At 38.6% G+C, this 19,109-nt stretch overlaps 3 protein-coding genes across 3 annotated transcripts; all 3 read right to left on the bottom strand.

Moving 5' to 3' along the window:
- Window positions 1-2,607: 2,607 nt before the first annotated feature.
- On the bottom strand, window positions 2,608-11,186 carry LOC139144176 (uncharacterized). The gene is made up of 7 exons (XM_070714827.1): window positions 10,992-11,186; window positions 10,347-10,572; window positions 8,726-8,811; window positions 8,078-8,235; window positions 7,325-7,517; window positions 6,703-6,779; window positions 2,608-5,826 (listed from the first exon to the last, which is right to left on the bottom strand). The coding sequence occupies exons 1-7, from the start codon at window positions 11,184-11,186 to the stop codon at window positions 5,490-5,492; spliced, it is 1,272 nt and encodes a 423-aa protein (XP_070570928.1). The 3' UTR covers window positions 2,608-5,489.
- LOC139143428 (uncharacterized) lies at window positions 10,353-14,928 on the bottom strand. Its single transcript, XM_070713731.1, has 5 exons — window positions 13,616-14,928; window positions 12,429-12,576; window positions 11,762-11,980; window positions 10,992-11,268; window positions 10,353-10,572 (listed from the first exon to the last, which is right to left on the bottom strand). The coding sequence occupies exons 1-4, from the start codon at window positions 14,291-14,293 to the stop codon at window positions 11,231-11,233; spliced, it is 1,083 nt and encodes a 360-aa protein (XP_070569832.1). The 5' UTR covers window positions 14,294-14,928; the 3' UTR covers window positions 10,353-10,572; window positions 10,992-11,230.
- LOC139144167 (G-protein-signaling modulator 2-like) lies at window positions 14,564-17,037 on the bottom strand. Its single transcript, XM_070714824.1, has 2 exons — window positions 16,842-17,037; window positions 14,564-15,950 (listed from the first exon to the last, which is right to left on the bottom strand). The coding sequence occupies exon 2, from the start codon at window positions 15,557-15,559 to the stop codon at window positions 14,564-14,566; it is 996 nt and encodes a 331-aa protein (XP_070570925.1). The 5' UTR covers window positions 15,560-15,950; window positions 16,842-17,037.
- Between the last annotated feature and the right edge of the window lie 2,072 nt (window positions 17,038-19,109).

The raw sequence follows: 19,109 nt of genomic DNA, 5'->3' as shown, positions 1-19,109 counted from the left end.
ATGAATTTCAGGTAAGAAAACCAATATGAGAAACTATAAATGTTGAACAATTTGATGTAAAAGTTTCAGTCTCTGTTACTTAAATATGACAATGAAGATTTTTCATTTGTTAATTGTCGTTCTGTTCCAGGTGTTCATAGATGGCGCTGTTCTACCCTATCCACTTCAGATGACCGTCATCGTCTCCGTCAGCATTTTGGTTGGTGGAATTCTCTTTGTCATATATCTGTGGTATCTGCATAATCACCACACGCATCGTACAATCAGGATTGGCTCCAGGTGTGACAAACTTCACTGACAATTCTTTCAAAATGGGAAAATTTGTTGTTTTTTTCAAAGAAACAGGCAACATTGTACTGTAAAGTTGTTTTTGCTGCTATTTGGAGTGGCAAGTAATGATTGAAGTGTTCATTGTTCAATGACATTATTTTGTTTTGTTGTAACATGAAATTTAATTACCCTCCCAGGCCATGATTCTAAGACAACTATGATGAAAATCATAGACCCTCCAAGAAATGTTTTCCTGTAGGGTCTCATTTCCTGTAGGGTCTATGTGAAAATCATCTGACCACTGTTACAGACACATTATGAGGATTCGTACGCTCCTAGGAAGTCTTGGAAAAGTCCTTGAAAATGAAATTCAGTCCTGGAAATTTCATTAGCCACCCACAATTTTCAAAAATGACAAGATGATCAGTGTAATACTCGCAGAAAATAACATGTAAAATGATATTTTGAAAATTTTATTTAGGGCCTCAAAATGTTCTTGAAAATTGCTGAAAAAGTCATTGAAAGTCGTTGAGTTTTGAGCGACTCTGACTTAATGTACCTTAAATTTACATTCCCATAAAGAGATTTAAAATTTTACAAAAGATTGAAACTCACAATGTGTCATCGACATTGACAAACTTTTACAAGAAGGTTAAGATGTATCTCAGATTTTTTCCTATACCCTACATGATTAAGTAAGTCTGTAAGAATTGCTTTCCACTATTAATATCTGGAATTCATTTGTGGACTGTAGCAAGGGCTTTCCTAAATATTGAAAACCAATGGCATGAAGTTTTATCCTCTGTTAGGCTGAAATGTAACTCATTGTTTGAACCAGAATCATGCATCTTCAGTGTTACACTTATAATATAGGGAGGTGGGAATGAATGGGTTTACAGTATTCTTTGCAAAGAAAATCATACAAAGATATTTGAACCATGGGCTTTCTAAAAGCCTTTACCTTGGCTTAGCTATTGCTGCTCATCTGAGAGACAAGAAAATGTTGAATAAGTGAATGGTCAATAAACCCCATATAATACAGTGCGTTTCACCTAGTACCGCACTCAGCATATGAGAAGGACACAATCCACGTACAAAACAAACGATAAGCTGTGGTATCACAACACATTTGAAAGTCTCCGACTAATTGATTGTAATTACAGTAAACCAGCATGGGGCAGCCGCTGTCTAGACTGAGAGATACACTTGATCTACAATGTGTGGCTTTTTAGTTAGTTTCTGTTGAGAATACCTTCACCTCTTGAACTCTTAGCTGAAATGTAAAAGAAACAGTTACATTGTAGATCAAGTCTTGTAAACTGTTTGTCTCTCAGTCCAGACATCGGCTGCCCCATGCTGGTTTACAGTAATTAATCGACTAGTCGGCGGCTTTGAAATGTGACAATGATACCCAAGCTAATCATGTGTTTTGTACCAGTACGTGGATTGTGTCCATCGACGTCTCATATGCTGAGTTGCAGTACCTAGGTGAAACGCAATGTAAAAGATAAAACTCGGTCACACTGGTATATCTGACTTTCAGCAACAGTGAGTAATTTCTAAGTAAATCTAACACGTCTACCTTGTCATCAGTGAGATGAGCATTCTTGTCTTTTTGATGTGTGCTGTAATATTATATCTGTGAAAATCAGGTGTTATTCCAAATGACCAAAGCATTGATGAAGTTTTCTGTCCAAATTGATAAATCAGTAATCTACTTTCAGTGTAGAATCATTTGTACACAGTGGCAGATATTACAAGATAATTCACAGAACGTGCAAGAGATTAAGAATCTTACATTTTAATATTGTGTACATACCAGTACTTTGTCAGTTCAATAAATGTGTTTCATAACAATTGCTTGTACTTGAGTTGTATTCCCCATTCTTAAGTGACCTTTTGTAGTTTATTACATCTGATGCATATTTTTATTGCTGTCTGCATTTGTAGTGCAATATGTGAAAACTCTGTGATTGTGCACTAACAAGCAATTATCCAACTCGACCAAAAAGTCCCTGAGCATACTAGTATATTCTTTGATAGATGTAGATTTCTTTTTGAAAAGACATGAGACATAATCAGTAGCATCATTTCACTCAGCCATGTGATCAAGAGGAAGATATATATTCTGCCTTGAGAACCTTGACTTTGTGACCAATCATATTCAGTAGTAGTTTAGTCTCAAAACGGCATTTTTTGGCCTTTGCCATGGTGATGACAAAAAAGACTCCGCGGCCAAAACACTCCGTTTAGACTCAAGGCTGAGTGACTAAGCACAAGTTGGTTTTTAACATACATATGCTGAATAATTTTAAAGGAAATGCCACACGCGAACTTAATTTGAAAATAATTTTTATTCAGAAAATGTCAAGGTGAATGCAATGTTTAGCAGCATTAAATGAGCAAGAATGGGTGTGTGAACATTTGGACATTTCATTTCAAGTTCAACATTATTTTAAGTATTCACAGCAACAGTGGATTTCAAATTCACATAAAAAAACCTCAAATCTAAACTAAAACTTGCTGCAGTTCACAAGTGAAAATATCAATCCATGTGACAAGTAAGCATGAGACTGGAACACCACCTGATATATCCAAAATCTATGTACTCTCACATATTCAATTCCTTGTAATGAAAAATACAGAAATGTAAACAACAAACTTTGCCCCTGCATGGACGGACTTTGATGTATGTGCAAAAATTTCCAAAACAATCTGTCTTCTTAAGTGCAGGATGACAAACACACATTGTCAAATTATATAGAGTATAATGAATTTAAGTGATTTTGTCTGTTGTATATAAAGAGTAAGTGCACTGCTGTAAAAAAATACAACACTTTCTTACTTTTCGAGGGTTTTGTCCAAGCACACATATCACATTTGCCCATAATTGATGGATATTATTTGGAATATTTTGTAAATATGTTGTCATAAGCTATAAACTGGGACACTATGTTTCAATTGGTTATATATTGAATATTTGGCCAGGAGAACATCCAGAGTATGTATTAACTTTATATCATTTTGTAAGTTTTGTAAACAATTTGAGTATTGGCAAAATTTAATTATTATTGGCAATGGAGTGAGAATAAATTAATCTTATTCGTTATACTTACTTTCATAATGTCTATTTCTCCACACGCTATGTGACCTTTGGCACTGGGATGTATATTTCACATGTGTGCAATGATATGTACAATATTTACACATCTGTACATTTAAATCAACAACTTCAACTAATGTAAACCTTTTGATCCATACAAACTTATATATTACACTCATTTACTCTACCAAACTTACAAATATTTACAACTTGTCCCTCTGCCCAGACCAACCATCATAAAACAAGAAAACAACTTATGCGCAAAGAAAGCCTCAGAGCAGTCAACTGCATAGCAATTTTGACTTTGAAAGTAAAGAAGATGGACGGGAAATTATTGGAGTACTAGCCTACTGCTATATACATGTAACACGTTTGATCACTTCACTAGCACCAAACTTTGCACAGTCATTGAATTTCTCTGACAGAGTCATTATGGAGTATATCGGAGTAAACAGGGATATAAGCTTTATAAAGTCAGAGGTCATAGATCTGGTCTTTGATTGCGAATCGTTTTTCTCAGAAGTGCAAAATATAATCTTTGCCTCAATGATTTGATGCCCAAGGAAAATTTCTATAATTTGGCAAACTTGTAAAATGTTGGCACTAGATTAAGATAGTTTCTCTGCTTCATCATTGTTTCTATAATCATGGCATTACATGTAAACACCTATGATTTTACAGTTTAATAATTTATGCTTTAGCACATAAATAGCTCACTGTTGGCCTGACTGCTGAAAAACTTGAGGGAAAGACTGTTCCAATTTCAGTGAAAATCTTCACAAGTGATACTCTCAATATGAGAAGCTGAGCCTCAAAGAATCGCCATTCAGCAAGACAGGAAGAAATATGCATTGATTTCATGACAAACACAAAGGACTGGGAGCAGCTTGGCTCTATTAGGTTTCAGAAAGAATTAACTCACTGTAATCTCATAATGTAAATGTCACTGAACAATCTGGCAGACATTTGCTTTGTCACCGTTCTGGTGATCTGATATGATGTATGTGTTGCAGCAAGGTGGTCAATAATTTCTTTACAAATTTCTGAACAGAAATGTTCAAATCTGAAATCAGCCTGTCAACAAATTTTACTGCATATGGTAATAAGCGTTATGTTTACAACAAAGTGATACTGACAGTGTTGCAAAATGTTGAAACATGACAAAGTGAAGATAACACATACATGTACATTGCATTTTTGAATACAAAGTCCAATGTTCAGTATGAAACCTGATGTTATTACATGTAACATTTCTGCATATACTTTGGCACAGTTGCATTTTTGTTTTTAAATTCTTGGATGGAATTTTGGCCGACAGCTTGAATTAAAGTATTTACAAATACATGCATTTGCTTTGCCCCAGTACTTGAAACAAAGCAGCACAAAGAACGACTTTCAAACATTCATACAACACATTAAAGTCACAGAGGAAAACAAAAAATAGGTGAGATCTGCATCTCAACTGTACAATATTCACCTCCCCGTTAGCAGAATAATCTGACACAAATGATTGGAAAGGCACAATTCACTGACCATGATCTCCCTAGGGACATACCAGTACACAGGGTCAATCTTAGCAATGTTAACATTGTTGTGCATTCCAAAGAAATTTGGTCATCCCTGCCATGGTTATCACATGTCTTTTCAGAGTTTGCTGTTCAGTCATCAAACCTTTTCAATCAGAAATGCCAAATTACATACGTAAGTCACCATCCAACTATGATGAAGCCATAATGATGCATACATAATTTATGTACATATACAATCAATATAATGTACAACAGCACTAATGATGTCCTTTTCATACTTGGCACCACCATGGTCAAGACTGAGAAAGGGTGGTTGGGCAATGCGTGTACAAGAACATCATGTCGTACATTATCCTAGCTCAATCTTGGTAACAGAGTGCCCACTGATCCGTAAACTGTGGTTTAATCACTAAAGCAACATTTGATATGTTTTTAAATTTGTTCAAGGAGAAGTTCTGCTTGCATCGCTGAGGGTTTAATCAATGGATGGATGGATTCGCAAATGCCTGAATGAAAGACTCATAACTGAGTAACCAATGCCACTGAGGAGCAGCTGGATTCCCTGCTTTTTCTCAAATGGAATACACTCACTCTGCGGAAGTCAGTTTTCTCACATACGGCATGTAGACTTTCCTGACAGCCTCCTTGTGTCTTGCCATGATATTCTCTGATCTGCTGTGCAACAGGAAGTGGCTATAATCCCTCCTCTGTTCAGTGCCGGCAAGCGACAGCGTCGGCTCCTGCTGGACGGGTACGCGATCCATGGATGCCGTGTGCCCGGCTTTGACCTTGACCACTTTGGGTTTCTGTTTGGGCTGGCCGACGGCGTCTATGGATTGCAGGGCTTGCGGTTTCAGCGAGTAATCGTGCCAGTCGTGTGCCTTCATCATGTAGTAACGATACTCGGCCTGGAGATCATTCAAACTGGATGGAAGAGAGATGTGGGACAAAATATTGATGAATATGCTTGTCAAGAGACAGGTGTCATTGCAAATATACAAGAGATGGGCTTTATTGATAACTTCACATCAAATTCGACAGGGTGATTTTGATAACAGCATTGATCTATTCGAATATGATACATGTACATTTTGAGTTCAGCTTTGAACCCATTCAGTGCTGTAATTTTCCCACCAAAATTTTTTGTGCTGCAGTTTATCAAGTTTTATTAATTTTTCAGCAATTATTTGATAATTTTGACCACATAGTCATAACTTTTCATTGGCAGGCTGTAGTTTTCGGCCAAAATTTTTGGGGAAATCTGAAAAAGAACTGAACTGAAACAAATTATCTGCATTATTTTTAATTAATTAAAGGCAACAAAAAATGACTTTGACACTCAAAAGAATTAATCTTTTTTAAAAACCGCAACTTTCTAGATAGACTTCAAACTTTGCAATAAATATGAAAGAAGATGCACCTAACATTTGTTGATTAGAGGGTTAAGGGTTTCTAAGGTGTTTGTGCTTACTAATTGCTTGTTGTACCGTACATGATTTGACTATAATAAGTGGTCTTGTGACAGTCTTATCATTCTGTATAGCAATGCTTTAGACAATCATATGTAACAACTGCACATATTACGCAAAAGCAGATTTCTTCCTGAAATATCAAGAAACTTATAAACTTTCATAAATATTGAATTACTCGATAAATTGATAAATTTATTTTTCTTCTGCACAAACATCATAATGGAGAAGAATTTCACCATTATAAAGAGTGCTCTGCTGTTGAAATGACATTAATGTGCACTGGCAACCAGTTCATTTGATGCAAATCAGATTTGATCATTTTTCTCACCTTCTTGCCATCTTCATCTTCTCCTTAGTTTCCTCCGCATCACTTTCCATGGACAACCACGGAGTAGACATGTGGATCTGTACAGAGAGAACACAGTGATCGGACAATCAGAGCCTACGATACACATCAGTAAGAGAATGCGACAAAACAACTTTATGATATCATGAAGACAATTCTAAATCCAGTGCAATTTCAAGGGACATGGAAAAATCTGAGAATGATTAGACACCAATTTCCTACACCAGGGCTGTACATCACAATGATTTTCGGACATATATCCAATGTCATTTTAAATTCTGACTTTATCAGCTTAGGGAGTTATGGCTGTCATCAACATTTGGCAACATTCACATGTAGATTGGATATTAGTGTTTATATCCACATCAGAAAGTGAAACTATGAGCTACAGTTTGTATGTCAACTGCACGTACATGTATTGCATCCTTTAAATATGTACCGGTATATCATAGGGCCAACTGCACCATAGAACACAGTGGGGAAAGATCAAACTCCAGTTGAAAATTTCAAAAGGACCAACAAAAGTAACATAAATGGCTGTTGTAATGCAGTTCTAAAAACTGTGAAAAACTGAAATACAAATGACCAATGGTGTGACACTGACCCTATTTCTGGCCAACAAAACTGGATTGAGTGAGGGCAGCTTGAATTGGGAAGACACCCTCTTGCGGGCACTGGCAGATCTGATCTTGGCACTGGTTACACCTAGGTAGTTGATGTCCACCTTCTTCAACATGGCCTCTCCCTTCTCACCTAGCACTGCAGCCAACACATGCAGACTACCATTGAGCAGTTTTCTGTAAAAGTGAAAATATTTCATTAATATTATAGAAACAGTGGGTGGACTTGATTTGGACGACCAGTGTACACCGGTGCACGCAGGCCAACTAAGTTTGTACTCGATTGGTTTGGGGATTGTGTGCGAGCATTCATTTGGGGATCAACGACTAGCCCGATGGTCAGGAGCAGACAAATACAAATGGTGGCCACTTGATTGGGGAATCCGCCGGATGACTCTGACAACGTGACGGAAAAAACCAGTCACGCTCCGGTCAGGTCAACTGGAGCGCCTCAATCAAATTCACCCAGTAAGGCTGAAAGATCTGTCGTTTGAGGGCGCTCTCCACGCTCCCCCAAGATGGGGAGAGTACGGTAGAGAGAGCCCTCAAACGATGGATCTTTCAGTTTTTAGATGCATTTCCCATGCCAAACTATTAAACATTGAGCTGGTGATACAATTTGGCTCTTCTAAAGTCAAAATATGATTTCTCAGAGGTCAATCTTTAGAGCAGTACTTTATCTGAAAAAGTGATAATATTGAGATATATTTGTGGAAGGAAACTATCAGAACCGTTACCTGTTTACACTTGTGTTGGTGAAGAGCAGCAGTATGCCGACTTGTTTGAAACCAATGGAGAGCAAGAAGTCCCTGCTGGTGTGATGACCCCAGAGTGTCTTGACCCCGATGTCGGTGACCTTGAGTTGAACTTCCCAGGTATGCTTGGTGATGCTCACCTTGATGGGCAAAGAGACAATAGAAAGTAAGATGAGTAACTTTTAGAGCGAAGCCTTTGAGAATAAGATAGTGATCTAAAATTTACATTAACATGTATTTTTCTTGTACACTGGCCTGATCTTACCCCTGATGGCAAAATGAAACAGCAGAGATCTGAATTATTTTGTATACAAATCTGTTTGCTATATTTGACTACAAAAAGTTTTATTTTTCAAGTTTGCTATTCCACTTTTTTGCATACTAATTGATTTGTATGAGCCATTTATATTTGATTAAAGATGAGATATGTTTGAATTGTTTTCACCAACAGTACCAAGTTAGCCTCTAAACATTTCACATCATTTTGCAGTATACAATAATTTAAAGAATGGAATTCACAAACTTTTTCTACTGGCACAACGTTAACTATAAAAAAATAAGCAGTAAATTTAACGACAGAATTTTTATCACTGATGAAGTTCACTCATCTTTCATGACTTTTGTACTTACAATATCAATCAAGCCAGAGAGAGCATCTTCCGGACCAACAAGTAACTTAGCCAATGAATTGCAGCACGGTGGATTGCTTGATAAATCTGTCACAAAGAGAAATGACAAATTATTCAATTTAGTTCATGTTTTTCTCATTATTCAAGCCATATTACTCGAATTGTCATTTACTATGTGAAGACTTGAAAAATGTGATTTACAGGCTGTCTGTAATTTGGTGTTTATACTATCTCTGAGTGTTTGAGGGAAAGGGTGATAATCTGTTGATTAGCTCCATACAACTTTAGCATGCTTCAAGCATGGTTACAAATACACAAAAATGTATGTACACTTATCACATGCAATCATGTACGGGTACATTTATATGCAATGTTTGTGCTAGTGTTAGAGTACATACAGGTAGGTACTCAGTTTTAGAACCTCAAAAACTTCTGTGTCCCTGGCACTACCAAGTATGATAATTGCACTGTACAAGAGAAATGCTAGTAAAATGATATAAGAACTGTGACAAAATTTACTTGGGTTCTACCCTTTACAAAACACCAAAGGACATATCATCTTGTCAGCGCATTACAGTCATATCTGCAAACTTCAAGCTCCATAAGCTGTTTTCAGAACTTTTGTTTTGCGGTTTCCCTACACTTTCTGCATTGAATCCCTAAACTCTAATTTAATGCCAAGTATTTAGCATATCAACACAACCTATACATGTATATGTATATGTATAACAATAAACAATGATCAGTACACACATACAAGCTGTGTTGACAAAAAGAATACTCAAAATTTCAGCATGACAAACAGATTAGGGTCAGACACGGTAGTTGATATACAGAAACAGAATACTGAAAAACTTGCCACAAGTTACAGCTTACATCTCTTTCAGTTAAATGACGGTCCACAAGAAAAAAAACTCAATTTTATAATAATTGTAGCCATAGTGTGTGAAGAATGTTCTTATACCTGCAGATGTTGAATAATGGTTTTACACAAAGATTTCACTTTGATTGAATTTTAGCCTATGTAAAAATACACAAAAATGTATGAACACTTATCACATGCAATCATGTACATCTATATCCAATTTTTGTGCTAGGTCACAGTACATACAGGTAGGTACTCAGTTTTAGAACCTCAAAAACTTCTGTGTCCCCTGGCACTACCAAGTATGATAATTGCACTGTACAAGAGAAATGCTAGTAAAATGATATAAGAACTGTGACAAAATTTACTTGGGTTCTACCCTTTACAAAACACCAAAGGACATATCATCTTGTCAGCGCATTACAGTCATATCTGCAACTTCAAGCTCCATAAGCTGTTTTCAGAACTTTTGTTTTGCGGTTTCCCTACACTTTCTGCATTCTCGATTAATTTTTTTAATGTTAGTTATGATTTTCTACAATGAGACAATATATATGTCATTTAGTGTACCAGGCTAGTATGTCTATACTACATGTACCTCTGAAAACTTTCTTTACTGATAGTGATACATCAAATTTCATGCTATACAGTACACCCAATGTGAGTTTAACTTATCATGGTCATACTATCAATCTCTGATTAGCCTTTTATGAAAACATTGAAGAAATGACCAGACAACTATGTTTCAATGACTTACCTACGAGGGCATGCAAAGCCATCTGTGTGGGCTGTACCAGGCCATCGTGGTCCCAGTGTGGGAACACCACGTACGGATCGGTCTTGTGAGCTCCCCTGGCCTGGAAGTGAAAACCCAACAGATTCAACAGGGACATTGCTCCTGGCGACAGCATTGCATCGTGGGACAGCTGCCTGGTCAGCAGATCCTTCTGCGGGTTGTCAAGCAGGGCTACACTCTCATTGACCTTGAAAATGAAAAGAAAAAGTATTAAAAAATACCCGGTACAAGAAAACACAGAAAGACATGTAAAGCTATGATGCATGATATCATGATGTTGGGCATGAATTAGACACTGTGCAGTGGCTGTCCCTGATGACACAACCTTCAAACTAAGCACCTACAGTTCTTATGTAAAATTCAAGCATTGTCTGATACAAATGACAGTATGTTGCTGCACAGTCTCCATTTAAATGAATATCCATGGATTCTGATGTTGTCGCCCTGGAACATTTACAGAATTGATAAAGACTACAGGATTTGCACTGCATCTATGATGTGATTGATGAGCTAATACTGACACATCCGTTCACACTGTGTAATGTTTTGCACGAATAGAATGAGTTTCGTTTGTTTTGGTGAAAAAGACGTGACCTTTCAACTCACCAGCTGTAGTAACTGTGGAATTGCTGTCGGATGATCAAGATGGTGCAGAGCCAGTTCAGAAAGTGCCTGTCTCAGCTTGGGCAGGGTGATCTCTGTCGAGGAGACTTCTGCTGGCTCCGGGGGAATGTTAAGTGCGTTGACCGGCATGGCTTTCAGGGCATCGCTTTCAACACTGTCCACCAACTGGTCCAGCATTGCTGATTTGATGTGACGGATACTGATGAAGATGTCTTGGCCAATCAGCATGAAGGGAGCCCAGTACATAGGATCAGTGAACCTGTGAGTTGCAAAGATTTGTAACATATCTGTCAGTGACAAAGCGGTTCACCATTATTGAAACAAAGCCTGTGATTTGTGTTATTGTACTTGTTCCGTAATACTTTTATGTATACTATACATGCACAGCAAAGTAGTAGCGCTGTACTTGTAAAGCTCTATGATTGACTACATGAATCACACAAACTTGTCCACTCTGTACATTTTGCTGATCCTATTGTTTTGCAAGATAAAGTTCAACCCATACTTTAGAAGCCATCAAATGAAAACTGTGAAAACTAACTCTCAGAACTACTTCATTATTTTTAATCCCAATACATAATTTTGGCAGAGTAAATAGAGTCAAGGTCTGGTTTATAGCAGATAATCAAGTCAAGGTCTACATGTAATTGGTCAGTAAATAGACTTGACTGAAATTTCATTTAGTTGCAACGGAACACAGAGAGTCTCCCTATACCATATTTTCCTCTGAAATACCAAAGTTTTATCCTCACCTGCTGCCAACAGGGCTGACGGCAGAGTGAAATCAATGTCCCTGTGTATTTCACCATAGCAACAACTCAATACAACCAGGTCTGCCTTCATTTCAACATTCATGATGTCTTTGATGCCAATCTGGTAATGGCCTTCGTTGTAGCTGCCGTCTGGATTTGGTTGACTGGTGGGACTGGGGCGAAACACCAGTACACTGTCCTCCCAGGAACCATAGGTCGCTGTGAAGAAAATGCATTGATATTGTCAAATTTGTAGCAATCATTAATTTGTTTGGTTAATATCAATTGAATTTAAAAAGGTAATTTAGTGAGGTGACAGAATAACGCTGGTCATAAAGCACACTTTATGCACGATATCATACCTGTACATTCCCAAGCATGTAACTAATCCAAGGTGCAAGTTATTTGTTTATCATGTAAAATTGTTCATACACAGCAGCAAAGCCTGGCACTTCACAAAGATTTAATGCTGGTGTTGACTTTAAATAGATTTCTTCAAGCCATGTGTTTTCTTGTTCACATTTGACCATAAAGTGGTCATGTGACTTGCATGCCTGGCATGAAACTGACTTAATTTCAGGAGAGACAAGCCTGCAACTAGTTTACATCCTATAAGGGACATACACTAATCCTTTACTCATTTATGGCACACTCATTGTAAACTTACCAATATGAATAAGAGTTGTCTCAGAGAATTTTGACAAGACATTTCCTTTAGTTGCATCAGATCCTATCAAAGCCTTGGTGTCTAGGTAATCAGCGACATTGAAAGCCTCACACTGAGACACTATCAGTTCTCCAGCTGGCTGCCATATCTTAAATTGAAAGACAAGACAATATTAAATTTAATATTCCATCCGTTCCATTTATGTGTATTGTGAGCATTTGTGCCTCGGCCATCGAACGATAAACTTTGGGAGGGAATATTGGTTTAACTACAACACGCGCATGTTGCTATACTGTAGTGAAGGTTGTGTTTTCCAACCGTTATATTTGAATGGAATGCTGATAATAAGATATACCGTACAGCAGCATGATACCAATGAAATGGCATAGTATTCTTTGAGCATAGACAGACTGTGATTTGCGAAACAATACATATTGCAGTGTACAAGTAAACTGTTAAAGAATTATGACTCAATTGTTAGCCACATATCAGACAAATTAACCAGTCATCCGCTAATTTAAGCCTTTCACCCCAGTTCCCTGTATACAGGTCCAACTTTACCATAGAAAACAATGGATTTGGGACAAACCATGGTGGTGAAAAGGGTTAGGCAAACTAATTTTCCGAAAGCAGCTTTCTCATCAATGACAAGTTGAAACATTTTTGAGCATCCTGGCTATGCAATGTTGACGGGGGAACATTTCTTCCACTGTAGTTGACACATAAAGCTTGGCAAAAATATTCAGTCCAGTCCTCAATTATTTCAGAGCTACATACTGTATTTGTAGGTTTGACCATTATGGCAGATGAATGAATGAGTTAATGGTATGTCTACTAATTCACATATAAACAACATGACTTGAATTATTTACAGACAACCTTTTGTTGGTAAAAATTGAATAAGGGACTAGACTGAAATTATTTGGAGATAATGTTTTGTCAGATCAAATGATCAAAGCATCCATGCACATTTTTCTTGGTATTCAGTTGTCAAGTCTTTTAAGACTACAAAATTGATTCATGAACTTTCTCTACCGCTATTCTTCACAACCTGAAGCAATATTTTGTCATATATTCATCACAAAATACCTGTACATGTAATCATGAGGCATGTAACGTGACTGGTACACAAACATTAGTGAGTACCATTTTAAGTAAGCATAATGTCATTAAGGTCATTCCTTTACCTGTCCATGTAATTTCAATTTCTTTGGTAGAATCGGATTTCCAATGACAAGAGACTTGTGTTGTAGACTGTCTTGTTTGAACTCTGCCACAGCGCCTTCACCTTTGCTGACTTCAGTATCCGTAGATGAGTGCGTAATGAGAGTGCCCACTTTGGCGCGTTCCCTGGCTAGGATCACCTGGGCCTTGTCCTGCCTGTGCCGGGGAGTCGGTTCGTAGTCGTAGTGGTTTGTTCCGAATGTGATCATGCTGGGATTAATGTTCTTTTCCCGGGCCATCAGCGGCGCTGCCCTCAGCTGCTTGCGGATTGGACTGAGAGGTCTTTGGTCTGGTGGTACGACCACGCGCAAGTGATCATCGAGGTACACGGGAAAGAATTCATGGTATGACTTTTTCGCTTTCTGTTCCCTCTCTTCGTGTTGAGTTTGCTTGGTCAGGACATCAAGAACCGCTATGCTTGGCACGCAGCTTATCTTAAATGTAGCATTCAGTTTCACATTTTTTTCATTCTCGAGCAAGTCCACTGGCACTTGACTTATCTCCTTGTCGGGGATAATCAAGACTTGCTCCACACCAGCCAGAGATTTCTCGATAGGAGCAATGATGATATCATAGAGTTGTCGTTGAGGAGAAAGTTTTGCAGTCTTCAGCCGTTCTTCTCTTTCAGCGTCTTTTTTCATTTCTTTCGACTTCCACTCTTTTGACTTGGCAAGGTTCTTCCTCTGCAGGTACTGGACGGTTCTGTCGCTGGACGGCAAAGCACGATTTTCACAATCTATGTCGCTCTGTCTTTCATGCAGCTGCTGAAGTTGCTCAAGGGCGCTTCTGATCTTCTTACGACAGCTCTCTCTGATGGCTTTCTCAACCTGCACTTTGACGACGCCTTTGCCGGGCTGCAAGACCCAAACCAAGAGGTAAGCCTCAGTTATGGAGTAGTACAGCACGGTTGCTTACTGTCTGTTGACGATCTTGATCAATTCCTCCAGGGACAGCATCTTGGAAGTCTCATTCTCGTTGCGCGGCTCTTCCTCATCAGTGCTCAGCTTCTGTTTCAAGATTTGTTCAAATTTCTGTTGACGATATGCTTCAGCATAGCTCAGGGCCATATCTGCTTGATCTAATTTGCATAGAGTGATCTGCACACCGTCATAGCAGTTTTGCAAGGCTGTCTTCAGTTCATCTACACACTCGATGCTTTCGCTGTCACACTTGTGAATCTTCTTGGTGTAAAAAGGAATCAGTTCATCAAATACCAGCCTTGCCTTTTCCATGTCGTCTTTTGAGATCGAAAGCGTCAAAGCAATGCGACCTTCACAACGGCACAGATTGACAAGGTCCACATTGTCATTCAGTTTCTCACCGACAGCAGCAGCCATTTCGTAATAATACTGCGCATGCTGGTGCCTCCCTTGGCTCTTGAAGACATCTCCTATCTTTAGGAAAGCTCGGCACTCAGTCTCATACTCGTCAAGTCTGCGACTGACACGCAAGTAGCGTTCAAAGTAGGACAAAGCTTTATCAAAGTCTTCTTTGGCAAGGTTAAGGTCACCTAAACTACAGAGGGCTTTGGCCTGTTTGTCATTGTCTTTCAGTTTGTTGACCATATGCAGATGCTGTTCAAGGTACATTTCAGCCAACTTGAAATTGCACAGAATTTGGTACACGTACCCGAGCGATGCATAAGCTGTAGCCATAGCAACCTTGTCTCTTTTCTCTTTCGCGAGCATGAGGTAGACCTCGTGATGTTTCAAAGCCGATGTATAGTCTTTGACCATTTCATAATACTTGCCAGCATTGTGGTGTGCCAAAGGTAACAACGTCTCCACATCCTCGCTGCTCTGTACAAGGTCAAGGTGAGCTAAGGTGTGATGGAGGGCTCTGGGATAGTTCCGTATTTCCTTGTAGGCGATGCTGAGATTCTGATGCAAGGCACATCTCAGTTCCATGGACCAGTATTCCGGGTAGTCTCCGTCTTTGCTGTTCTCCTTCAGGTCATCGCCGATGGCAAGCAACTTCTCGTAGTAAGCAATTGCCTGTGGAATCTCGTTTTCAAGTATAGGTACACGTTAGCCAGGTTCACATAGCACTGCGACTCGAACTCCAAGTCTTCTTGACTCATGGCCAGGCTCAAGCACTGCTCAAAGTAGTTCTTGGCCTTGGCAAGGTCTTTCAAGGTGAGGTATGAACTCCCCAAGGTGAATAATGCTTTGATCATGTACTTGATTTTGTCAGATCTGATCTTGAGGGCCCTTGTCATGACTTCTATGCACAGGTCGTGGTGGTTTTCCTGCTGTAGCTGCATACCAACCTCAACTAATTTCTGCAATGGGTTCATATCTGTAATTTAGAAATAATAGCATTGAATTAGTTCCATCCAAAACATGTATTATGTAGTTGGCTAGTTATTTAAGTTTGAATGCAAAGCAATTTTTATCATGTGTTACTTCATAAATACATTAATATCTGGTTTTAATTCTTCACACACTGCCTCTAATAACTGCAAAAAACATTTTGAGCACAAAAATGTCTCTCTTTCATTTCAACCTGTTTCAAAATTACTTCTTCACACACTGCCTCTAATAACTGCAAAAAACATTTTGAGCACAAAAATGTCTCTCTTTCATTTCAACCTGTTTCAAAAATTTCCCGATTGTGAACATTTGTGACTCTGTTTCATTAAAACTAGGATAAAAGGATTCAGAAAATACCGGGTATACTAACAGTTGTGGTAGTACAGTTTGTGGCTACACACATGTACAAGTGACAGTACCAAAAACCATGGTTCAAAACTAAGTTAGGGTCCTGCGTATAGCAATATTGTATTTAAGGTAGTGTGCGCCTCGAAAGTGAAAGACTTAAACTTTCGCCCAAACTTTACTCAGAGAATATTTCAACAATACTCTTTCAAAATCAAGAATAAAATACGAATTTGTTAACAGAGAAACAAATAACCCAAGAGTTACCAATATTTGAAATTCAAAATGGCCTCAATCCCTAGGGTAATTCTACCAGGAAAAACGAAATTTGCAATTTTCAAACAAAAAAAACCCAGTGAAAACGTTTCTTACTCCAAGAGCTCTAAAATGAGCCCCTATAAGTGTAGATCAGACTAAAATTGAAAAAGTGTGAGCTCAGAGTAAGAATGTGTCCCAGAGGCACATTCTACTTTCATTGGCAAAAAAGTGACCCCCTGATGTCATACATGTATTATCGTAACGCTGCTCTTACCTTCAAATCCTTTGATGATATCTTCAGGAAAGCTGCAGAGGTTGGATGCTACCACTGTTATGTTGTCCACCAACTGTTCCTCATGCTCGGCATCATGGTCTAGGGCATTCAGGAATGAGGTAATTGCTTTGTCATAGTGACTCTGGTGGTCGAGGCTAACTGTTAGTAGGTAATGACCCTGAAAATTTAAACAAAGTAAGATGACATTATACAAATACAGTAAATATTACATGTTACAGAAATGAGACAGTAATAATATTGAATTATTTGTAGCTTAGTTATTAAATTTTGAATGAAAAGCATTCTTTATCATTTTATTTTATCATTTTATAAATATTGCATTTTTGGTTTCAGAAATGGATTTTTAGTCCCCACGGACACCGTCCGGGGGGACTTATAGGTTTGGTCATGTCCGTGCGTCCGTCCGTGCGTCCGTGCGTGCGTGCGTCCGTGCGTCCGTCCGTGCGTCCGTCCGTTCACGCAGATATCTCAGAGACGCCTGGAGCGATTTCGTTCAAACTTGGTACAAGGATAGTACCCTACCTCATACAGATGCACGTCGATTTGTTTCACAATGCGATCAAATTTGGCGGTGTTAGAGGACTTTTTAGTTTTCACCTCCATAGACTCCCATGTATAAGGCAGTCAGTCCATAGACTCCCATGTATAAGGCCGTCCATAGACTCCCATGTATAAGGCGGTCCATAGACTCCCATGTATAAGGAAGTCCATAGACTCCCATGTATAAGGAAGTCCATAGACTCCCATGTATAAGGCAGTCCATAGACTCCCAGGTCTATAGACTCCCATGTATAAGGCAGTCCATAGACTCCCATGTATAAGGAAGTCCATAGACTCCCATGATAAGGCAGTCCATAGACTCCCATGTATAAGGCGGTCCATAGACTCCCATGTATAAGGCAGTCCATAGACTCCCATGTATAAGGAAGTCCATAGACTCCCATGTATAAGGCAGTCCATAGACTCCCATGTATAAGGCAGTCCATAGACTCCCATGTATAAGGCAGTCCATAGACTCCCATGTATAAGGCGGTCTATAACTCCCATGTATAAGGCAGTCCATAGACTCCCATGTATAAGGCAGTCCATAGACTCCCATGTATAAGGCAGTCCATAGACTCCCATGTATAGGCCAAGAAAAATAAAATTTAGTTTCTCATAGTATTCATATTGCAAAAAGGATGCAGTGACACAGTTTTTAGTCCCCACAGATAAAGTCCAGGGGCTCATAGATTGGGTCATGTCAGTCCGTGAGTCCATCCATGTGAGTCCATCCGTTCACGCAGATATCTCAGACACTTTGACAAATGTCACGTGACCTTGGTGACCTTTGACCTCAAATATACATATTTGTCCATAACTCAGTAATCACTAATGCTACACCCTTCATATTTGGTATGATGGGACAGCTTATGACGCCACATATTGTTCCTCATTAATTATGTGCATATCTAATTTTGAGCGAGCCGATAGAGCTAGAGGTCTGATTTTTGGTATATATGGATAACTTAGCAATACAATTTTTTTGACAAAATGTCACGTGACCTTGGTGACCTTTGACCTCAAATATACATATTTGTCCATAACTCAGTAACCACAAGTGCTAGACCCTTCATATTTGGTATGATGGGACAGCTTATGACGCCACATATTGTTCCTCATTAATTATGCGCATATCTAACTTTGAGCGAGCCAATAGAGCTAGAGGTATGATTTTTGGTATGAAGGGATAACTTAGCAATACAATTTTTTTGACAAAATGTCATGTGACCTCAGTGACCTTTGACCTCAAATATACATATTTGTCCATAACTCAGGAACCATTAATGCTACACCCTTCATATTTGGTATGATGGGACACCTATGACGCCACATATTGTACCTCATTAATTATGTGCATATCTTATTTTGAGCAAGCCAATAGAGGTAAATGTACGATTTTTAGTATATAGGGATAGACTATAGGATAGAAATTTTTTGACAAAATGTCATGTGACCTCTATAACCTTATACCTACAATACACGATAATGTCAATAAATAAGTAACCACAAGTGCTATGTCCTTTATATTGAGTAGGTTGGAAGAACTTATGACAACACATGCTTAACCTCGTTAATTATGCCCATATATAATTGTGGCCAAGCCAATAGAGCTGGAGGTCTGAATTTTGGCATATATGGATTAATTAGCAATACAATGTTTGTTTTTTTTTCAAAATGTCACGTGACCTTGATGACCTTTGACCT

This window comes from Ptychodera flava, chromosome 11 (assembly GCF_041260155.1).
Source record: "Ptychodera flava strain L36383 chromosome 11, AS_Pfla_20210202, whole genome shotgun sequence".
In the NCBI taxonomy this organism is placed as follows: domain Eukaryota; kingdom Metazoa; phylum Hemichordata; class Enteropneusta; family Ptychoderidae; genus Ptychodera; species Ptychodera flava.
The sequence above is the reverse complement of the archived record's forward strand: the minus strand, read 5'-3'. Positions and strand labels throughout refer to the sequence as shown.

Bases quoted from the DNA above. Each gene is read 5' to 3' on its own strand.
- LOC139144167 (XM_070714824.1), bottom strand. From the start codon at position 15,559: ATGGAACTGAGATGTGCCTTGCATCAGAATCTCAGCATCGCCTACAAG.
- LOC139144176 (XM_070714827.1), bottom strand. From the start codon at position 11,186: ATGCTGGACCAGTTGGTGGACAGTGTTGAAAGCGATGCCCTGAAAGCC. The intron at 8,812-10,346 runs GTAAGTCATTGA...TCTTTGTGACAG, and splicing joins GGCTTTGCATGCCCTCGTAG to ATTTATCAAGCAATCCACCG. The intron at 5,827-6,702 runs GTGAGAAAAATG...TCTTCCATCCAG, and splicing joins AAGATGAAGATGGCAAGAAG to TTTGAATGATCTCCAGGCCG.
- LOC139143428 (XM_070713731.1), bottom strand. From the start codon at position 14,293: ATGAAAAAAGACGCTGAAAGAGAAGAACGGCTGAAGACTGCAAAACTT. The intron at 12,577-13,615 runs GTAAAGGAATGA...TTTCAATTTAAG, and splicing joins AATTGAAATTACATGGACAG to ATATGGCAGCCAGCTGGAGA. The intron at 11,269-11,761 runs GTGAGGATAAAA...TGCAACTCACAG, and splicing joins GTCAGCCCTGTTGGCAGCAG to GTTCACTGATCCTATGTACT.